This window comes from Hyla sarda, chromosome 5 (assembly GCF_029499605.1).
Source record: "Hyla sarda isolate aHylSar1 chromosome 5, aHylSar1.hap1, whole genome shotgun sequence".
NCBI classification, from domain to species: Eukaryota; Metazoa; Chordata; class Amphibia; order Anura; family Hylidae; genus Hyla; species Hyla sarda.
This window is the reverse complement of record NC_079193.1, coordinates 269,912,853-269,935,956: the sequence shown is the minus strand read 5'-3', so window position 1 is coordinate 269,935,956 and position 23,104 is coordinate 269,912,853. Positions and strand designations below refer to the sequence as shown.

Genomic DNA, 23,104 nt, shown 5'->3' with positions numbered 1-23,104 from the left:
GGTGGGTGAAAACCCAAGCAACTCAGGTGGAACCCAAACCAGCGTCAGACGCAAAAGTGTGCACCTGGTAAAATTTTGTAAACTGTGCAAGGACGACCAAGTTGCTGCCTTACAGACTTGCAAGGCCGAAGCACTGTTGCAGAGAGCCCAGGAGGCCTCGACGGAACGAGTGGAATGAACTGAGACACAGAGAGACAGAGTCTTTCCTTTGCAGCGGTAAGCTTCCAAAAAGGCAGAACGGATCCACGGCAAAATGGTCGCCTTTAAAGAAGGAAGTCCCTTACAACGACCCTCCGTAAGCACAAAGAAAGAGTCACACTGACGGAAGGATGAAGTGACCGAAAGGTAAATCCGAACAGCCCGTACCAAGACAATTAAGCAACCGCTCCCTGGGATGGGACGAAGCTGGGCAGAAGGACGATATCCTCATTTAGGTGAAAGGCGGAGACCACTTTAGGTAAAAATGAGGGGACCAGACGGAAAACAATTTGGCCTGGTGCAAGACCAGGTAGGGGGAACGGCAGGAGAGAGCAGCCAGCTCTGAAACTCTACAGATGGAAGTGACTGCAATGAGGAAGGCCACCTTCCAGGAAAGGACGCGCAGAGAAATGTCCCGGAGAGGCTTGAAGGGAGTACCCTGCAAAGCACAGATCCCCACGGGGGAGTAGTAGATCTATACAGTGGAGCCGCATGAGCTATGCCCTGCAGAAATGTGCGGAAGTAAGGGTCGGACGCCAGGGAGCACTTAAAGAGAATGTAAAGAGCTGACACCTGATCCTTAAAAGGAACTGAGAGCAAAGCATTGTTCCAGCCCAGACTGCAAAAAGGAAAGAAGGCATGGAAGGGAGAAAACAACTGGTGAGAAGAATTGCGACTCACACCATCCATAGTAGGACCGCCAAGTACAATGATAAATCTCCGCAGAGAAAGGCTTGCGCACCCTTTTCATTGTGCGAATCACCTGGGGAGAGAATCCACTGGCCCTTAGAACCGCGGTTTCAACTGCCATGCCATCTAAGGCAGAGACAGTAAATTGGGGTGGCAAAGGGGACCCTGGAAGAGCAGGTCGGGACGAACTGAGAGGCACAGTGGTACGTCATCCACTAGGCGAACAACGTCGGCATACAATGCGCTTCTGGGCCAGTCCGGAGCCATGAGAATGGTGGGGACGCCCTCCGCTTGGAAGAGGAGGGAAGAAATAGGGGAGGACGAAGTGCGACCAGGGGATCACTAAGGAGTCTACGGCCAGAGCCGGAGAATCACGGGACTTTGCGACAAAGCAAGGAACTTTCTGGTTGAGGTGAGATAAGGTCCACGTCTGGAGTGCCCCAGAGGTTGCAGATTTCTGCAAACACCTCTGGATGAAGAGACCACTCGATGGGGTCAGCCAAGGAGCGACTGAGGAAGTCCGCCTCCCAATTGTCCACCCCCGGAATATGAATCGCCAAGATGGAGGGAACTCTGAGTTCTGCCCAGAGCAGGATCCTGGAGACCTCGGTCATCGCCGCAGGGCTGCTAGTGCCGCCCTGGCAATTGACATATGCCCCAGCCGTGGAGTTGTACAACTAGACATGACCAGGACGGTCCTGGAAAAAAGTTGCTCCAATTGGAGGAGGCAAAAGGTAAATTGCCCGAAGTTTCAGGATGTTGATGGGGAGAAGAGTTTCCTGGGAGGACCAACAGCCCTGGACCGTCCGATCTCTGAAAACTCCTCCACAACCGTTGACTGACATCCGTCGTGATGACCTGCCAGTGGAGGGACAGGAAAGATCGTCATTGTCGAAGAAGGGGAGACTGAAGCCACCACAGGAGTGACTGGTGAATCCTGGGGGAGAGGGAAGAGAATAATCCTGCGATCGAGGGAAACCGTCGACTTGTCCCACCAGGACAGAAGAGTAGGTTGGAGAGGTCGACAATGAAACTGAGTGAAGAGAATGGCCTCCATGGCCGCCACCATGCGACCCAGGACTTCCATGCAGAATCAAATGGAAACTGGAACAGGACGAAGGAGAAGGCAAACTCCTGTTGACAGAGAGCGGCGCTTGTCCGGCGGGAGCCGAACCTGGGTGGTCGCCGTATCAAACTAGAGTCCCAGGGGAATCAGGGTAGACTTTTCCTGGTTGACCACCAAGCCAAAACGGGACAGGGTCAGGAGGAGACTCTCCTGATTCTGGTCCCTGGTTGAAGACTTGATCGTCCAGGTAGGGGATCACGGACACACCCCGAGCTTGCAGGATGGCAATTACCACCGCCAGGACATTGGTGAAGGCCCTTGGGGCCATGGCCAGGCCAAAAGGAAGGGCCACAAACTGAAAATGGCCCTCCGAAACGGCAAAGCGGAGATCGCGCTGATGAGCAGGAAAAATTGGGATGTGAAGGTAAGCGTCTCGGAACTCTCCTTGATCCATGGATGCCACCACAGAACGGAGTGACTCCATACAGAAATGACGCAGGAGTAGGTGGCCGTTGAGGAGCTTCAGATCCAGGATGGGGCGGACGGAACCCCTTTTTTGGGGACGACTGACAGGCAGGCAGGAAACCGGAGGATCCACAGTTGGCGGCGTTGTCAATCAAGTCGTGGGAAAATGTAAACTGCGCCTGAACCTTCTTAGTCCCTTGGTAGCGTTTGTCTGGATGCTTCCATGCTGCTTCCAGTAAGGAGTCGAATTCAGCATGAGAGCTGAATACCTTAGAGAGCGACGGGAGCGGTGGAAGGAAACTTCAGGACTGGGTCCGAAGTTCCTGGGTCCTGATGGCTGACACCAAGCTGTTCACAATGTCGGACACACTGGTTCAGTCCTTAGGATCAGAGACAGAACCTGACGCCTTATCTTCGAGCTCCCCAGGAGAATGGGAGTGGGTGGAAGCAGCCTTTAGATGAAGGCGAGGCGGACCTAGGACGTAAACCTGGAGACCTTGCATGGTGACCAGGAGAGCGGCCCCTGGAACTGGGGCACTGTCGCGATGCCGGGGAGGAGGAATGAGACCCATGAGGAGAGCGCCTGTCCCGAGCTCGGGAGTCCTGAGAAGAGCCAGATGATAACACCTTAGGGCATTGTGAGATCGTCCGAGACAAGGGTCAGGGGAGTAGCGAGCCTCTCTAGAGAGCGGACGTAAGGGAGATCACTCCAAGACGGTCACAACAGAACGAGAAACCCGCGCCAGATCAGAAATGGGGGGGGGGGGGGATGAAGAGTAGAACCCGCACGCTCCGGTGGAAGATCCTAAGAGTAAGAACCAGGAGGGCAGGGGCGCGCAGTGGTACAGGCGGGACAGGTGGATTCAGCAGAACCAGCAGGCATTTTAGTTTTGCAGCCCAAACAAGGAGTAATAAGTGACTGTGGCCTGTCTGGAGAGGGGGGGGGGGGGGTCAGGTCTGGGTTCGGATAAAGATGCAAGCAAAAGAAGTCATCAACAAAAAAGGAGCAGTCTCACCCGGTTTCTGTGTCCCTCAGATGGAGAGGAGAAGCATGCTGTAGCTGGAAGAGAAGTCCCAGCATAAGGAGGATGGAGGTGGAACCCGATTTAGCCTGGCCCTAATTGGTGGAAATGAAGGGGGCACCCAGACATGACCCCTGCAGGGCTGCCCTGTGATAGGACGGTGGGGAGAGATGGGCCGGGACACCGCCGAAAAGCATGGCTGGCGGGGAGCGGGCAGAGCTACAAGGCCGAAATTAGGCAGCAGCTAAATTAATGAACCCCAGACGCTATGAGCACCTTATAGATGCAGGCGGCTGAATGAAAGAGAAAGTAGCTGCCGGCTGTGCACATGCAGCACAGCTGACAGGGAGAGCGCAAGACTGAAAACAGTAAGCGGGCGCATAGACTGTTACAGCGCACCGCCCACTATAGGAGGAGAGACTGTAGAGCTGCAGAGCTCCAAGGAAATGTACCCAAATACAGAGTGCTGGCCCCGGAGACTGAAACAAAGACCCCACAATTCAGGATGGCCGAGCAGGGAAAGACTGAAAAGCTGAGGTACAGCAGAATGGGCACAAAACAGGGGTACTCCAGAGGTTAAGAGCTCTGAAGAGAAAAAAACTTACCTACTGAAGTCTTCAGCCAGCTATTAGACACCTGCATTATGCCAGGCTGAGACAGTGAGAGGAGCAGGGAAGGTAGGGGGACCTGGACCCAAGGTACAACCCCAGGTGCTGGCCGGTGGCAAGAAGGGGTTAACAATGCATAACTCTATGCCTGTGCCCCTTTATCACATATGGTGGAACAGTGAGCGCTTTGCTCCTGAGCCCCCACCTAAAAACAAGGAAATAAGACAGAGAAAAAAAAAGCTAAATATACTTCCCTGGACTGAAAAATAAAAAAGTCTCCTTAGTGTCTCCTACGGACACTAAGCTAAAACTCCTGCCAGGAGGGTCCGACTTTCTTTTTGTTGCCTAGTGTAAGCCTCCTGGAAGCAGCAGCATATACCCACGGTCTCTGTGTCCCCCAGTGGAGCCGAATGAGAAAGAAGGTTTATACACCAGCACAGACGGGGGTTCTTTACTGTAAGAGCAGTGAGACTATGGAACTCTCTCCCGGAGGAGGTGGTCATGGTGAACTCAGTAAGAGAGTTCAAAAGGGGTCTGGATGCATTTTTGGAGAGTAATAACATTACTGGTTATGTATACTAGATTTATAGGGACAGAAGGTTGATCCAGGCATTTATTCTGACTGCCACATTTGAAGTCGGGAAGGAATTTTTACCTCGAGTATGAGTTTTTTTTTGCCTTCCTCTGGATCAACTCAGTAGTGACTCATTAGGGATATAGGTTGAACTTGATGGACTCTGGGCTTTTTTCAACCTTATGAACTATGTTACTATATACATCTATGGGACTCCTGTTTATATATATATATATATATATATATATATATATATATATAAAATAAAACACCAAATGAGCTCAACTGCAATGACTGAATGGCTGCAAAGAGATGCACATGATCGCAGACTGCTGGGAGCTGTAGTCCAGCAGAAAGTCATGTGGCCTGCTAACACTGCATAACTCTAAGGCAGATCTGGACCTGTAAATTGTACATAATACTTTGTTTGGTATTTTTTGAAAAACTAAAAACAGCAGCATTTTTTTTTTTAAACACGTAACAAGCTTTACAGGAGTATATAGAATTGCCCGCTGTCAAAACTTACAAACATCTCTGCGTCTTCAGCTTGTTAATTTTCATTAGAAGCTCTAAAGTTAAAAAAAAATATTTATATGGTTAGAGTCAAGGAGAAAAGACCAAAAGCTTACTTAGGCTGGTTTTGCATGGGTGTAATATGGGCGCATTTATGTGTCTGTATTAAAGCCACAAGTCCAAGCTTGACGGTAGGTCATCAGAAACACTGTTGCGCAAGGACTTAAAGCAGTAAAAAGGGTACAAAGATGTGACCATATTACATCCATGTGAAACTGTCAAAATGTATATAAATACACAATCACATACAAACTGTGTCCTACACAATGACCATCTATGGCTTTGCTCACATCACACTCTACTGTATACTATACTGCATTTCTCTCTAGCAGTTGCAAAACTACGACTACCAGTATTTTCTAGTACTAGAAGCTATTTTAAATAATTTTATCAGTATCAAACAAGCTCGTGGTTGTGGTGATGGTATTTAAGATACTTTCCATAAAAGCAACCGTAACCCACTAGGTATGAAGCATGCTCAGCTCATGAGCACGCTTCAACCCCTGGTAACTGGGTCCAAGGCGTACAGGTACACCATTGTTCCTTAACGTGTTAAAGTCACTTGTGGCTATACCATTTTTATTAAAAAAAAAAAAAAAAAAACACAAACAAAGATGTCTATGTTCACATGGTGGAATTCTGTGCGCTGCAGCAGAGTCCCACTGATTTCGTCTACAGAAAGAATAGACAGGTCTATTCTTTCTGCAGATTCGGCAAGGTATTGTCGTTTATAAGACAGCGAATTTCCGAGCAGTCCTAGCGCTGACATATTCTGACATGTTCTGTCATTGCGGAAATTTTTTGTGTGTACATAGCCTTAAAGGGGTACTCCCCTGCCCCAGCATCCCTTATGATGTCACAATGCAAGTCGATGGGAGGGGGTATGGTGGCCCGCAACCAGCGTTCAGAACTAAATATTCCAGATGCTGGGGCAGTGGAGTAGCCCTTTTAATGTCTCCAGTTACTATAAAACTATGTCAAGTCTCTGGAGGCAAACAGCAGCTGGAATACCACTACAGTATCCAGTTTAGATATTGGGTTTACATGTTACACTTAAAGGGGTTCTCCGGTGCTTACACATCTTTTCCCCTATCCAAAGGATAGGGGATAGGATGCCTAATCGCGGGCTGGGGACCCCCGTGATCTTGCTCGCGGCACCCCGTTTGTAATCAGTCCCCGGAGCGTGTTCGCTCCGGGTCTGATTTCCGGCGACCACAGGGCCGGCAGCGAGTGACGTCACGCCTCACGCCCATGTGACGTCACGCTCCGCCCCTCAATGCAAGCCTACGCAAGGGGACGTGACAGCTATCACGCCCCCTCCCGTAGGCTTGCATTGAGCGGCGGAGCGTGACGTCACCGGTCCTGTGGTCGCCGGTAATCAGACCCGGAGCGAACACGCTCCGGGGACTGATTACAAACGGGGTGACGCGTGCAAGATCACGGGGGTCCCCAGCGGCGGGACTTCCGCGATCAGGCATCTTATCCCCTATCCTTTGGATAGGGGATAAGATGTGTAAGCGCCAAAGAACCCCTTTAAGGTATGTTCACACTACAGATTTTTTGCAGAATGTCCGGACGGAATATTAGGCTCCTTTCACACTATGAGCATTCATCCGTTATTAAACATCCATTTTCTGTATAAAAACTGATGTATAATAGGGATTAAATAACGGGTGCTAACGGCTAAATAAATATTCATCCGTTAAGACCCATTATAACATCCCTCATGTATGGCTGTTTTAAACACCTCTGCCTACAGTCTGCCACAGCTGGGACTACTACTCCCATCATGGAACAGACTTGTTTCCATGATGGTAGTAGTAACTCCCTGGCTGCGGGAGTCTGCAGACAGCTGGGGAGGCTACATTAGTGTTTGTACTACTACCCCCATCATGGAACAGAGTCTGTTCCATGATGGGGGTTGTAGTAGAGGGGCTGAGGGATTAATCGCACTGTGTCTCACTTCTGAGACCCGATGCGATCAGAAGTTATTAAGCAGGGGAGCGGGCGGCATGGTCCACAACCCTGTGATGTATCGTGTGTTTTAACTTTCATTTTTAAATTCCCGGCAGGGAGTCCTGAATGGCCGGTACCGAGGAGCCAATCAGGGCTCTCCGCAGGGTTTTTAAAATGAACATTTTGAGTGGCAGCGGGGGCCATATGCATATTAAAAGCGCTGTGGGGGGGGTAAGATATATAGCGCTGCAAGGGGGGGCAGACATATAGCCTATATATCTAGCCCCTCCAGCGCATTCATAATATGCCCCCCGCAGCGCATTAATAAAGATATGACCCCCGCCAGCGCAATATTATATATATATATACACACACATACATACACACACCCCGCAGCGCTTTAATAAACATATGACCCCCGCCAGCGCATATATATATATATCCCCGCCGACGCATTTGTCATATGTCACCACAGCGCTGAATGAAAAGTATTTCAGGAGCGCATAGTGCCAGCACCAGATAATGCTATATGTCTGCCCCCCCCAGCGCATCTATATACATATACCCCTGCAGTGCTATGAATGAAAAGTATATCTATTAGCAGCACATAGTGCCAGCAGCCGTCTGCTGGCACTATGCGCTGCTAATAGATATACATTTTATAGCGCTGTCTGCCCCCTACAGCGCATCTATATACATATGCCACCATAGTGCTATGTATGAAAAGTATTTCTATCAGCAGCATCGGGCTGCCGGCTGCTGGCACTATGTGCTGCTGGCACTCATCCATTTGCCACCCGGTGCGATCAATCCCTCAGCCCCTGTACTACAACCCCCATCATGGAATAAACTCTGTTCCATGATGGGGGTTTAGTACAAACACTAATGTAGCCTCCCCAGCTGTCAGCAGACTCCCGCAGCCAGGGAATTACTACTCCCATCATGGAAACAAGTCTGTTCCATGATGGGAGTAGTAGTAGTCCCTCAGCACTGCAGGAGTCTGCTGATGTCACCTCTTCTGAGCATGCTCAGAAATAAAAACGGATATAATAAACCAGGTGCAAACGGATGACATGAAGGCTCATCCATTTGCCATAGACTTGAATGTTAAAAATAACGGCCGTTATTTATCCGTTTCTAGTGACGGAAGAAAAATTAGTGCATGTGCCGTTAATTCCTCTGTCACAACTAACGTCCGCTAGTCATGGCGGACTATAACAGGTCATAAAGGATAATCAAAAAATCCCATAGACTTTAAGGGGATTTTGTAACGGACGTTTAACATCCTTTTTTTAAAGCTTTTCTAACGGCTTTTATAACGGATCTTTTAACGGATGACTTTTATAGTGTGAAAGCAGCCTTACATGCAAGTCTATTCTTTCAGCGGAATCCGCAAGGAAATACATTGCCATCTATGAGACGGCACATTTCCCAGCTAGCGCCCGATGGATCAGGCAAACGTGTGCAGTGTGAGCACGTATTTTCCGTGCGGACATTCTGCATAATTTCCGTGTGAACCCGCCCTTATGGTATAAGACTTACTGTAGGTACAGGGCAGCATAATATTTTCCAGGTAAAGGGAATACTGTATCTACAATATATGCTAACTTTGTCACTGATGACATGATTTTGAGATATTTCATAATTTTATGTTTACATGAGTTAAATCAAGATTCTGTGTACCGTTTTCTTTAACCCCTTAACGACGCAGGACGTATATTTACGTCCTGCGCCGGCTTCCGCGATATGCCGCGGGGTCACGCGGTGTACCCGCGTCATATCGGGTCGGTCCCGGCGGCTATCAGTGATCAGCATGAGAGATCAGTGTGTGCAGTGTTATAGGTCCCTATGGGAGCTATAAAACTGCAAAAAAAAAAGTAAAAAAAAAAGTGTTAAGAAAGATCATTTAACCCCTTCCCTAATAAAAGTTTTAATCATCCCCCCTTTTCCCATAAAAAATATAAAACAGTGTAAATTAAAAACAAACATGTGGTATCGCCGCGTGCGTAAATGTCCGAGTTATAAAAATATATCATTAATTAAACCGCACGGTCAATGGCGTACACGCAAAAAAATTCCAAAGTCCAAAAAAGCGTATTTTTGGTCACTTTTTATACCATTCAAAATTGAATAAAAAGTGATCAAAAAGTCAGATCAAAACAAAAATCATACCGATAAAAACTTCAGATCACGGCGCAAAAAATATGAGTCCTCATACCGCCATGTACGTGGAAAAATAAAAAAGTTATAGGGGTCAGAAGAGGAAATTTTTAAACGTATAAATTTTCCTGCATGTAGTTATGATTTTTTCCAGAAGTACGACAAAATCAAACCTATATAAGTAAGGTATCATTTTAACCATATGGACCTACAGAATAATTATAAGGTGTAATTTTTACCGAAATATGCACTGCGTAGAAACGGAAGCCCCCAAAAGTTACAAAATGGCGTTTTTTCTTCGATTTTGTCGCACAATGATTTTTTTTCCGTTTCGCCGTGCATTTTTGGGTAAAATGACTAATGTCACTGCAAAGTAGAATTGGTGACGCAAAAAATAAGCCATAATATGAATTTTTAGGTGGAAAATTGAAAGGGTTATGATTTTTAAAAGGTAAGGAGGAAAAAACGAAAGTCCTTAACCCCTTAACGACGCAGGACGTATATTTACGTCCTGCGCCGGCTCCCGCAATATGAAGCGGGATCGCGCCGCGATCCCGCATCATATCGCTTGGGTCCCGGCGCTAATCAACGGCCGGGACCCGCGGCTAATACCACACATCGCTGATCGCGGCGATGTGCGGTATTAACCCTTTAGAAGCGGCGGTCAAAGCTGACCGCCGCTTCTAAAGTGAAACTGAAAGTATCCCGGCTGCTCAGTCGGGCTGTTCGGGACCGCCGCGGTGAAATCGCGGCGTCCCGAACAGCTGATCGGACACCGGGAGGGCTCTTACCTGCCTCCTCGGTGTCCGATCGACGAATGACTGCTCCGTGCCCGAGATCCAGGCAGGAGCAGTCAACCGTCGATAATGCTGATCACAGGCGTGTTAATACACGCCTGTGATCAGGATGAGAGATCAGTGTGTGCAGTGTTATAGATCCCTATGGGACCTATAACACTGCAAAAAAAAGTAAAAAAAAAAGTGTTAATAAAGGTCATTTAACCCCTTCCCTAATAAAAGTTTGAATCACCCCCCTTTTCCCATAAGAAAAATAAAACAGTGTAAAACAAAAAAATAATAAACATATGTGGTATCGCCGCGTGCGTAAATGTCCGAACTATAAAAATATATCATTAATTAAGCCGTACGGTCAATGGCGTACACGCAAAAAAATTCCAAAGTCCAAAAAAGCGTATTTTGGTAACTTTTTATAACATTAAAAAATGAATAAAAAGTGATCAAAAAGTCAGATCAAAACAAAAATCATACCAATCAAAACTTCAGATCACGGCGCAAAAAATGAGTCCTCATACCGCCCCGTATGTGGAAAAATAAAAAAGTTATAGGGGTCAGAAGATGACATTTTTAAACGTATAAATTTTCCTGCATGTAGTTATGATTTTTTCCAGAAGTGCGACAAAATCAAACCTATATAAGTAGGGTATCATTTTAACCGTATGGACCTACAGAATAATGATAAGGTGTAATTTTTACCGAAATATGCACTGCGTAGAAACGGAAGCCCCCAAAAGTTACAAAATGGCATTTTTTTTTCGATTTTGTCGCACAATGATTTTTTTTTCCCGTTTCGCCGTGCATTTTTGGGTAAAATGACTAATGTCACTGCAAAGTAGAATTGGCGACGCAAAAAATAAGCCATAATATGGATTTTTAGGTGGAAAATTGAAAGGGTTATGATTTTTTAAAGGTAAGGAGGAAAAAACGAAAGTGCAAAAACGGAAAAACCCTGAGTCCTTAAGGGGTTAAGGGGTTGAAAAGACCATATCTAGAAAACTTTTCTCAACTTTGGGTGGGTGGCTCACATAAGTTTCACTGTAGGTGTAAAACGTCCACATAAGTATTAATGTGTCTGTTACCTTGCAACTCTTTCTCATGACATTCCTTCAGCTTTGTCCACAATTCCTTAAATAAGTCACCAGGAGCAATGCTCTCTGTGGAGCTTGGACTTCCGCAGCTGCTTCCAGAAATATTCATTTTGCTATAGACAGTGTAAATCACTTGTTCTTACACTATTCCAATCACATATCTCTGTTCTCTGCTGCAAGCAATGCAGGTGACCTGGTGGGTGATAAGTAAAAATAAAATATTAAAAACATTAAAAATAACAGTGAGGAATTTATCATTGTCTGTGCAGAATCATGTTCTTTTTACCCTCATTTGCCTGGGTGTGCTTCATGTGTACTCTCCCCACATGAAAGAGATGAGCGTTCTCCCTCAATAGCAAAGTAGCTGAGGCCAGGTTCACACGGCCGTTGTCTTCCGTCCCGCTATTGAGGTTTACCGACCTTTCTTTTAACAGACAAACTAATCAGATGCAAACGGATGTTATCCATCTGGATCTGTTATTGTTCAGTTAATGAAAAAAAATTAAAAAAAATGTTTTTGTTTTGAGCATGCTCAGAAGTAAAAACGGATCAAAAATGGATTGATAAACTTCAATGTTAAATTTATGATATCCGTTTTTGTTCCGTTTTTCTTTTTTGAGGGAGAGAAAAATACTGCATGCAACGTCTTTTCCCGGCAAAAAAAATAAAAAAAACAGAATAGGAAGTAAACGGGTGACAAAGGAGGGGGAGGGGGGTGTCTTGACCCATCAAGTTAGCAAAACTACCAAGCAATCTGTGACACTATAATAAAGTTTGCCGGAAGGACTACTTCACCTATCCTCCTCGCAATGTCCATAGTTAAGTCTTGTAACTTTGGCAGACTATATTGGAATAAAGGGTTAAACTGGCTGATGCTCCCACTAACAGGGCTAGATGATGAGGGGCACTATTCAATGATTCTTTACATCTTCTGTATATTTACTGTAGAGTACGGCACATGGAGCGATACTATTGCAGTTTATCTAGGATACTTCACTGTATTTAATTCTAACTCTATACTATAAATGTACAATACACGGTATAGGATAGAAAATCTGAGTGCACCCTAAGAATAGGCACCTGGTGTGAATGAGGGGGTAGTATGAATGCAAGAGATCCGCACGTGCTCAGATGGGCGCACAGCGTGAAAACAGTCACGTGACATCATACAGCCAATCTGTCATTTCCTTTCAGTGTCACAAAGTGTCCTGCAGTGATGAACAACTACCAGAATCATGAATGTTATTACACTAAAACAGTGTCTCCCAACCTGCGGACCTCCAGCACAACTACAACTCCCAGCATGGCTGTAAATAGCAGTTTTGCTCTAGCTGAAGAGCCTCAGGTTGAGGATTTTACAATGGCTCCTGTGACACGTGACCATCACTTGTATCTTATGTTTCCTTATAGCAGTGTTTCCCAACCAGGGTGCCTCCAGGTGTTGCAAAACTACAACTCCCAGCATGCCTGGACAGCCTTTGGCTGTCCAGGCATCTGGGAGTTGTAGTTTTGCAACACCTGGAGGCACCCTGGTTGGGAAACACTGCCTTATAGGATATACTCTATAACAGTGGTTCCCTACCAAGGTGCCTCCAGCTGATGCCAAACTACAACTCCCGGCATGCCCGCTGTTAGTTAAAGTTTTGCAACAGCTGGAGGCACCCTGATAGGGAACCACTGCTCTACGCAAAATTAGAGCAAGAAGATAGCAGTCTTATAGCGCTATATGACCAGACACCGACCGGCCCGTACCTCATACACACACTGCGGTTCATCCTATCCAGCTGACTGCGCCGGGCGGGAAATACAAAACGCAGCAGACGTACGCGCGCCGCCGCCGCTCACAGCTGCAATCATTGCGTGACGTGCGCGCCCCCGGCTCCCCCCACCGCGCATGCGTGATAAGTTGTTACATAGTACTGCTTCGTAGCGCAGTGTTGTAACATGTGGATATAACTAAGTTATAAGTAAAACATTCTGAATTACTAGTAATATTGCAATTCATTCTCATTTAAATTGAAGATCCTCCCTCTCTTCCTGGTTGTTGGGAGGAAGAGCAGGTTATATCTAGACTTTTCTTCAATGTAACATAAACTCCATTGGTGGTATCAGGGGTACACTGCCAGACCCCTGGATTTTTTGTAACTGTGGGCAGGAAGTATAGAAGACCCCCCTCTTCAACTTTTTACTATATATTAACCTAGGTCTCCAAACTGTGGACCTCCAGCTGTAGCAAAACTACAACTTTTGCAACAGCTGGAGGCACCCTTTATGAAAAACACTGATGTAGGTGAAGGATTTATGTCCACCTTAATTTTGTGTGGTACTAATGTGTACGTGACGTGTACCAAATTTATTAAATGGGGGGGGGGGGGGGGGGGGGAATCAGACATCTGCAGTGGCCTCCTTGCAGTGTCCCCTGGGCCACCTTACACCTGTCCCCTTATGTATATAATGTTTGACATGTGTTATGCTGTATAATGCCTATAGAAAGTGTTATTACTTTGAGAGGTTAACATGTGAGTTGTCATGTGAGTGGGACCCAGTAGGTATCGGTGACCATGTAACTTAAAGGAGAACAGCACCTGCTGCCGGGGACGAAAATGTCACACTGCCGCTCAGCCTATCCCGAGACTTCACTGCGGTGCAGTATTACTCGCCGACCACCGGCAACCAGGAAGAGGATCGCGGCGGAGACCGTAGTGAGTTACCGGAGGCACCAGGGGAGCGAAGGAAGGTTTCTATTTATTTTTTTTACTGCCGGCAGTATGGAGGACAATCTTTCTATTCCGGAGTACTCCTTTAAGGGTGACCTATGGGACCCCACCAGAGTCTCCCCTATAAAAGCCCTGGGAGGAGTCTCTTGGCTCTTTTTCTGCAGAGTTGCAGTGCAGTCAAGTCCCAGAGTGGGTCTGGAGTCCAGAGGAGGCCTCAAGTCCGTCCTGCAGCAACAATTCTACAAGTAAGCTACAAATCACAGCATTGTCAGTCTCAAGTCAAGTCAGTTACAGTCATCTATTGTCGTCAGAGTGGCCTGCACTAAAATTGCCCAAATCTACTGCAAGTCCCAGCGAGCCCTTAAGGTCTCTGAAGTCACTGGTCACCTCCGTGGGCCTGGCTGAATTGTATAGACTGTACCATCTGTCACCCAGTAAAGCTACTGTTGTCCGTGACTTGGCGTCGGAGTCATTATTGCCCCTGTGCCTAGCCCAGGATCCAGCGGTATACCTTTGGGTGGTATTGAGGATAAACAACGCCCTGGCATCACGAATACAATGTGTTAATGCCATCTGCCCCTAGGGTAATTCCATCTGGCCTGCATCTCACACCCTCTACCACACATTTTATTCCCTATCCTTTGGATAGGGGATAAGATGTCTAGGGCGGAGTACCCCTTTAAGGACCGAAGGTGTACCTGTATGCCCTGGTCCTGTTACCACGGTTTGAAGCATGCTTACGAGCTGAGTACAGTTGCTATGAGCAGCCAGGACCCCCGGTTATTGCTGGGCATCGATGATTGGGGTGATACCTGGCATTAACCCTTTAGATGCCGCAATCAAAATTTATCGTGGCGTCTAAATTGCGGGGATAACGGTGCCGGTTAGCTTAGGGCAGCTATCAGGGCATCTGCGGCGAAATCGCGGGTCCAGATCAGCTGAATGGACCACAGTGCTCTTTGCTGACACCTCTATCCATTTTAGGAACTGTCCAGAGCAGGATAGGTTTTGCTATGGGGATTTTCTACTACTCTGGACAGTTCCTAAAATGGATAGAGGTGTCAGCAGAGAGCACTGTGGTCAGACAGAAAGGAAATTCAAAAAGAAAAGAATGTCCTGTGCAACATACAGAAGCTGATAAGTACTGTAAGGATTAGGATTTTCAAATAGAAGTAATTTACAAATCTGTTGAACTTTCTGGCACCAGTTGATTTAAAAAAATATATAAATTCCAGAGGAGTACCCCTTTAACCCCTTAAGGACTGAGCGTTTTTCTGTTTTTGCATTTAAATTTTTTCATCATCACCTTCTAAAAATCATAACGCTTTCAATTTTGCACCTAAAAATCCATATGATGGCTTATTTTTTGTGCCACCAATTCTACTTTGCAGTGACATTAGTCATTTTACCAAAAAATCCACGGCAAAACGGAAAAAATAATCATTGTGCGACAAAATTGAAGAAAAAATTTCATTTTGTAAATTTTGGGGGCTTCCGTTTCTACGCAGTGCATTTTTCGGTAAAAAGAACACCTTATCTTTATTCTGTAGGTCCATACGGTTAAAATGATACCCTATTTATATAGGTTGGATATTGTCGTACTTCGGAAAAAAATCATAGCTACATGCAGGAAAATTTATACGTTTAAAATTGTAATTTTCTGACCCCTATAACTTTTTTATTTTTCCGCATATGGGCTGGTATGAGAACTAATTTCTGAAGTTTTTATCGGTACCATTTTTGTATTGATCTGACTTATTGATCGCTTTTTATTCATTTTTTCATGATATAAAAAGTGACCAAAAATACACTATGGACTTTGGAATTTGTTTGTGCGTACGCCATTGACCGTGCAGTTTAATTAACGATATATTTTTATAGTTCGGACATTTTTGCACGCGGTGATACCACATATGTTTATTTTTATTTACACGTTTTTTTTTTATGGGAAAGGGGGGTGATTCAAACTTTTCATAGGGAAGGGGTTAAATGACCTTTGTTAACTTTTTTTTTTCACTTTTTTTTTTTACAGTGTTATAGGTCCCATAGGGACCTATAACATTGCACACACTGATCTCCTATGCTGACCCCTGCAAAGCCATAACTTTGCAGGGATCAGCCAGATAGGGGCTCGATTGCTCAAGCCTGTAGCTCAGGCTTGGAGCAATCAATCCCCGATCGGACGCCGCGGAGAGAGGTAAGGAGACCTCCGCCTGTGTCCCAGCTGATCGGAACATCACGATTTTATCTCGATGTCTCGATCAGCCCGACTGAGCTGCCGGGAACCGTTCACTTTCGTTTTCAGAAAGGGTTAACAACGATCGATGCCGCGCGCTGTTAGCCCAGGGTCCCGGTTATCGTTAGCAGCCGGGACCGACCCGGTGTTATGCGGGGTCACGGCGTGACCCCGTTTTTCACACCGGGCTTAGGGCGTACAGGTACGCCCTAAGTCCTTAAGAGGTTAAATGGGCACTTTCATTAAAACTAATTTTTGCTATTGCACTCCTTATGGTAAATAAAAAATCTTTCTAATATACTTTGTTTAAAAAAATTTAGTTTTCTATGTTTTATTTGTGCTTAAAAAAGCTCAAGAGCACATTCCCCCCCCCCCCATCTCATACACAGACTTTGGACCGATGCCCAAACACAGGAAGTGCAGCCTGGAGTGCTGAGGGGGTGGTGTCCAACCAACAGCATATGGCAGTTAAGTGTGAGAGGAGCTATGATTGGATGAGGCTGGACACACCTCCCTCAGCACTCCAGGCTGCACTTTCTGTGTTTGGACTTCGGTCCAAAGTCTGTGTATAAGATGGGGGGGAAATGTGCTCTTTAGCTTTTTTAAGCACAAATAAAACATAGAAAACTTTTTTTTTTAAACAAAGTATATTAGAAATATTTTTTTATTTATCATAAGTAGTGCAATATCAAAAATTTGTTTTAATGAGAGTTACCCTTGAAAGCTTGGATTTTTTTTGTAAAGGGCAGGAGGGGTATTAGGAGTAGTTAGGGAATATCTAAGTAAGTTTAGAAAATATGGTTTGATGACAGGTACTGTTTAATATAAGTGAATTAACCCCTTCCAAATAAACGCTTGAACCCCCCTCCCCTTATTTTTTAAATAAAATAATAAAAAATAAACATGATCATATGCGGTATTGCCACTTCTGTAAATGTCCAAACTATTAAAATATAAGGTTAATTAAACCACACGGTCGATGACGTACTCGTAAAAAAAAAAAGCCCAAAATTGCCCATTTTTATCATTTCAAATACCATAAAAAAATGTATAAAAAGCGATCAAAAGAAAAATGGTACCAATAAAAACTATGGACCACTGTGCAAAAAATTAGCCTCTTAATATAGCCCCATATGCGGAAAAATAAAAAAGTTATAGGGGTCAGAAGATGACAATCTTAAACTTACTAATTTTGGTGCATGTAGTCATAATAAAATAAAACCTACATAAATTGGGTATCCTTGTAAGTGTATGGACCTACAGAATAAAGATAAGGTGTCATTTTTACTGAAAGGTACCCCCAAAAGTTACAAAAAACATTTTTCTTTTCCACCCAACATATTTTTTTTTTCAGTTTTGCTGTAAATTTTGTTATGAATTGTGTCATTACAAAGTACAATTAGTGACGCAAAAACAAGCCCTCATATGGTCCTGTAGGTGCAAAATTTAAAGCATTATGATTTTTAGAAGGGGAGGAGGAAAAAATGAATGTGCAAAAATGAAAATTGGCCTGGTCCTTAAGGGGTTAAATGTTTATTATTATTTGTATTACTATTACTGTTCAGTGCCATAGCTCTTTATATGAGATGACTCCTTGTTTGCCCTATAATGTAGAATTCTATGGTACTCTGTAAAGACTAATGTTACGCCGAGCGCTCCGGGTCCCCGCTCCTCCCCGGAGCGCTCGCTACACTCTCGTTACTGCAGCGCCCCGGTCAGATCCACTGACCGGGTGCGCTGCGATACCGCCTCCAGCCGGGATGCGATTCGCGATGCGGGTGGCGCCCGCTCGCGATGCGCACCCCGGCTCCCGTACCTGACTCGCTCTCCGTCGGTCCTGTCCCGGCGCGCGCGGCCCCGCTCCCTAGGGCGCGCGCGCGCCGGGTCTTTGCGATTTAAAGGGCCACTGCGCCGCTGATTGGCGCAGTGGTTCTAATTAGTGTGTTCACCTGTGCACTCCATATATATACCTCACTTCCCCTGCACTCCCTCGCCGGATCTTGTTGCCCTTGTGCCTAGTGAAAGCGTTCCCTTGTGTGTTCCTAGCCTGTGTTCCAGACCTCCTGCCGTTGCCCCTGACTACGATCCTTGCTGCCTGCCCCGACCTTCTGCTACGTCCGACCTTGCTTCTGTCTACTCCCTTGTACCGCGCCTATCTTCAGCAGTCAGAGAGGTTGAGCCGTTGCTAGTGGATACGACCTGGTCACTACCGCCGCAGCAAGACCATCCCGCTTTGCGGCGGGCTCTGGTGAATACCAGTAGTGACTTAGAACCGGTCCACTAGCACGGTCCACGCCAATCCCTCTCTGGCACAGAGGATCCACCTCCTGCCAGCCGGCAACATGACAGTAGATCCGGCCATGGATCCCGCTGAAGTACCTCTGCCAGTTGTCGCTGACCTCACCACGGTGGTCGCCCAGCAGTCACAACAGATAGCGCAACAAGGCCACCAGCTGTCTCAACTGACCGTGATGCTACAGCAGCTACTACCACAGCTTCAGCAATCATCTCCTCCGCCAGCTCCTGCACCTCCTCCGCAGCGAGTGGCCGCTTCAGGCCTACGACTATCCTTGCCGGACAAATTTGATGGGGACTCTAAGTTTTGCCGTGGCTTTCTTTCACAATGTTCCCTGCACTTGGAGATGATGTCGGACCAGTTTCCTACAGAAAGGTCTAAGGTGGCTTTGTAGTCAGCCTTCTGTCTGGAAAAGCTCTGTCATGGGCCACACCGCTCTGGGACCGCACGGAGCCCCTCTACATCAATTGTGTTATCAATGGAAGATTGGACTGTACCATACGTTACCGCACGGAGCCCCTTCTAATGTGCATCGGACCTCATCAAGAAAAGATTGAGTTCTTGGTCCTCCCCAATTGCACTTCCGAAATTCTCCTTGGACTACCGTGGCTCCAACGCCATTCCCCAACCCTGGATTGGTCCACGGGGGAGATCAAGAGCTGGGGTATCCCTTGTTTCAAGGACTGCCTTAAACCGGTTCCCAGTACTCCCTGCCGTGACCCTGTGGTTCCCCCTGTAACCGGTCTCCCTAAGGCCTATATGGACTTTGCTGATGTGTTTTGCAAAAAACAAGCTGAGACTCTACCTCCTCACAGGCCTTATGACTGTCCTATTGACCTCCTCCCGGGCACTACTCCACCCCGGGGCAGAATTTATCCTCTGTCCGCCCCAGAGACTCTTGCTATGTCTGAGTACATCCAGGAAAATTTAAAAAAGGGGTTTATCCGCAAATCCTCCTCTCCTGCCGGAGCTGGATTTTTCTTTGTGTCCAAAAAAGATGGCTCCCTACGTCCTTGCATTGACTACCGAGGTCTTAATAAAATCACGGTAAAGAACCGCTACCCTCTACCTCTTATCTCTGAACTCTTTGATCGCCTCCAAGGTGCCCACATCTTTACCAAACTGGACTTAAGAGGTGCTTATAATCTCATCCGCATCAGGGAGGGGGATGAATGGAAAACGGCATTTAACACTAGAGATGGACACTTTGAGTATCTGGTCATGCCCTTTGGCCTGTGCAACGCCCCTGCCGTCTTCCAAGACTTTGTTAATGAAATTTTTCGTGATCTCTTATATTCCTGTGTTGTTGTGTATCTGGACAATATTCTGATTTTTTCTGCCAACCTAGAAGAACACCGCCAGCATGTCCGCATGGTTCTTCAGAGACTTCGTGACAATCAACTTTATGCCAAAATGGAGAAATGTCTGTTTGAATGTCAATCTCTTCCTTTCCTAGGATACTTGGTCTCTGGCCAGGGACTACAAATGGATCCAGACAAACTCTCTGCCGTCTTAGATTGGCCACGCCCCTCCGGACTCCGTGCTATCCAACGTTTTTTGGGGTTCGCCAATTATTACAGACAATTTATTCCACATTTTTCCACCATTGTGGCTCCTATCGTGGCTTTAACCAAGAAGAATGCCAATCCTAAGTCCTGGCCTCCTCAAGCGGAAGATGCCTTTAAACGGCTCAAGTCGGCCTTTTCTTCTGCTCCCGTGCTCTCCAGACCTGACCCATCTAAACCCTTCCTATTGGAGGTTGATGCCTCCTAAGTAGGAGCTGGAGCGGTTCTTCTACAAAAAAATTCTTCCGGGCATGCTGTTACCTGTGGTTTTTTTTCTAGGACCTTCTCTCCGGCGGAGAGGAACTACTCCATCGGGGATCGAGAGCTACTGGCCATTAAATTAGCACTTGAGGAATGGAGGCATCTGCTGGAGGGATCTAAATTTCCAGTTATTATTTACACCGATCACAAGAATCTCTCCTATCTCCAGTCTGTCCAACGGCTGAATCCTCGCCAGGCCAGGTGGTCTCTGTTCTTTGCCCGGTTTAATTTTGAAATTCACTTTCGCCCTGCCGATAAGAACATCAGGGCCGATGCTCTCTCTCGTTCCTCGGATGCCTCGGAAGTAGAGCTCTCTCCGCAACACATCATTCCTCCTGACTGCCTGATCTCCACTTCTCCAGCCTCCATCAGGCAAACTCCTCCAGGGAAGACCTTCGTCTCTCCACGCCAACGCCTCGGAATCCTCAAATGGGGTCACTCCTCCCATCTCGCAGGCCATGCGGGCATCAAGAAATCCGTACAACTCATCTCTCGTTTCTATTGGTGGCCGACTCTGGAGACGGATGTTGTTGATTTTGTGCGGGCCTGCACTGTCTGTGCCCGGGACAGGACTCCTCGCCAGAAGCCTGCTGGTCTCCTTCACCCTCTTCCCCCCCTCCCTACTCCCTTGCCCTCTGGTTTGCCCGCTGTGGATGATATAACTCGTGATCTTTCCACCATATGGAAAGAGACCCAAAATTCTCTCTTACAGGCTTCATCACGCATGAAGAAGTTTGCTGATAAGAAAAGAAGAGCTCCCCCCATTTTTTCTCCCGGAGACAAGGTATGGCTCTCCGCTAAAAAGAGGGGGAGACCCAAGGGGGGGGGTACTGTTACGCCGAGCGCTCCGGGTCCCCGCTCCTCCCCGGAGCGCTCGCTACACTCTCGTTACTGCAGCGCCCCGGTCAGATCCACTGACCGGGTGCGCTGCGATACCGCCTCCAGCCGGGATGCGATTCGCGATGCGGGTGGCGCCCGCTCGCGATGCGCACCCCGGCTCCCGTACCTGACTCGCTCTCCGTCGGTCCTGTCCCGGCGCGCGCGGCCCCGCTCCCTAGGGCGCGCGCGCGCCGGGTCTCTGCGATTTAAAGGGCCACTGCGCCGCTGATTGGCGCAGTGGTTCTAATTAGTGTGTTCACCTGTGCACTCCATATATATACCTCACTTCCCCTGCACTCCCTCGCCGGATCTTGTTGCCCTTGTGCCTAGTGAAAGCGTTCCCTTGTGTGTTCCTAGCCTGTGTTCCAGACCTCCTGCCGTTGCCCCTGACTACGATCCTTGCTGCCTGCCCCGACCTTCTGCTACGTCCGACTTTGCTTCTGTCTACTCCCTTGTACCGCGCCTATCTTCAGCAGTCAGAGAGGTTGAGCCGTTGCTAGTGGATACGACCTGGTCACTACCGCCGCAGCAAGACCATCCCGCTTTGCGGCGGGCTCTGGTGAATACCAGTAGTGACTTAGAACCGGTCCACTAGCACGGTCCACGCCAATCCCTCTCTGGCACAGAGGATCCACCTCCTGCCAGCCGGCATCGTGACAACTAAGGGTGAGATTTTTCAAAACCTGTCCAGAGGAAAAGTTGCCCAGTTGTCCATAGCAACCAATCAGATCGCTTCTTTCATTTTTAACAAGGCCTCTGCAAAATGAAAGAAGGGATCTGATTGGTTGCTATGGGCAACTGGACAACTTTTCCTCTGGAAAGGTTTTGATAAATCTCCCCCTAAGTTCACATTGCCTTTGTGCTCCATCATCTGTTTGGCTCTTTTTTCTTTTCTTTCGCCAAACGCACCTAGAACAGGTCAGAGCACAACTGACACCACCAGGTCCTGACGAATTACATTGACTTGAATGGGGTCCGTCAGGGATCTGCTATTTTACCGAAGTTGAGTGGAGAAAAAAGACCAGACATGCAGCATTTATTGCGCCGCTCGACTCCCATCATTCCAACGGACTGGCCAATGGAGCTTTATTTACCAGAGCACAAAGGCCATGTGAATGAGCCCTTAGACTATGTTCACACTTCTCAATTTCTGGCACGGAAATTCCGATTTCTGTGTCCATAGAAAGAATGAACCGGTTCATCCTTTCTGTGGACTCCGCACGGAATGCACAGCTGTCTATAAGATGTCGCATTCCTGTGCAGTTTTAGTGCCGACATAAAATGCCGGTGCTAGGACCGCACAGAAGTTCGGCTCCGGAATGTCCACATGGAGTGTGGTCGACCACGTTTTTGCTTGCGGTCGGGAAACCGCATACGGCCGAAAAAGCAGCCGACCGGAGGCTGCGGTTCACTCCAGTCGGCTCATAGAAATACATTAACTACGGTTCCCTATACGGCTGAGTGCGGGTGCAGCGATTAAGCCCCGCCCACCCCTCCTCCCAGCCGTATACGGGAACCGTAATGACAAACCGTAGTGTGAACCCAGCCTTACTGGAACATGTCAGATGTGTCACTAATGTATGTTACCTTTTGTATTTTGTTTTATGTTACTAAAATGCTTCAATACAAATACAGTGACCCCTCGACCTACGATGGCCCCGACATACAATAATTTCAAAATGTGATGGCCTCTCAGAGGCCATCGCATGTTGAAGGCAGCATCAACATACAATGCTTTTGTATGTCGGGGCCATAGCATAAATGGCTATCCGGCAGCGCTGACTGCTTCAGCTGCAGCCGGATAGCCGTTTACGGTGCCCCGTGTGGTCCGCTGACGATCACTTACCTGTCCTCGGGGCTCTGGTGCGTCCTCTTCAGGATCCCCTGCATTGTCGGCGCTCTCCATCGACGTCATCACGTCACTGCGCATGCTGTCCCGTCATCCAATAGGAG

At 47.2% G+C, this 23,104-nt stretch overlaps 1 protein-coding gene across 3 annotated transcripts in view; it reads right to left on the bottom strand.

The window, feature by feature from the left end:
• Positions 1 to 23,104, bottom strand: part of RBBP8 (RB binding protein 8, endonuclease) — a 106,918-nt gene that overhangs the window by 65,479 nt on the left and 18,335 nt on the right. For 2 of the 3 annotated variants that reach the window (XM_056521701.1, XM_056521704.1), the window contains exons 1-3: positions 12,950 to 13,026; positions 11,189 to 11,390; positions 5,150 to 5,192 (exon numbers count right to left, since the gene is read on the bottom strand). In XM_056521701.1, the coding sequence (XP_056377676.1) occupies positions 5,150 to 5,192; positions 11,189 to 11,306 (161 nt within the window). In that variant the 5' untranslated portion in view covers positions 11,307 to 11,390; positions 12,950 to 13,026. Of the gene's footprint in view, positions 1 to 5,149; positions 5,193 to 11,188; positions 11,391 to 12,949; positions 13,027 to 23,104 lie in introns of those variants that run through there. The other variant, XM_056521702.1, reaches the window with a different exon arrangement.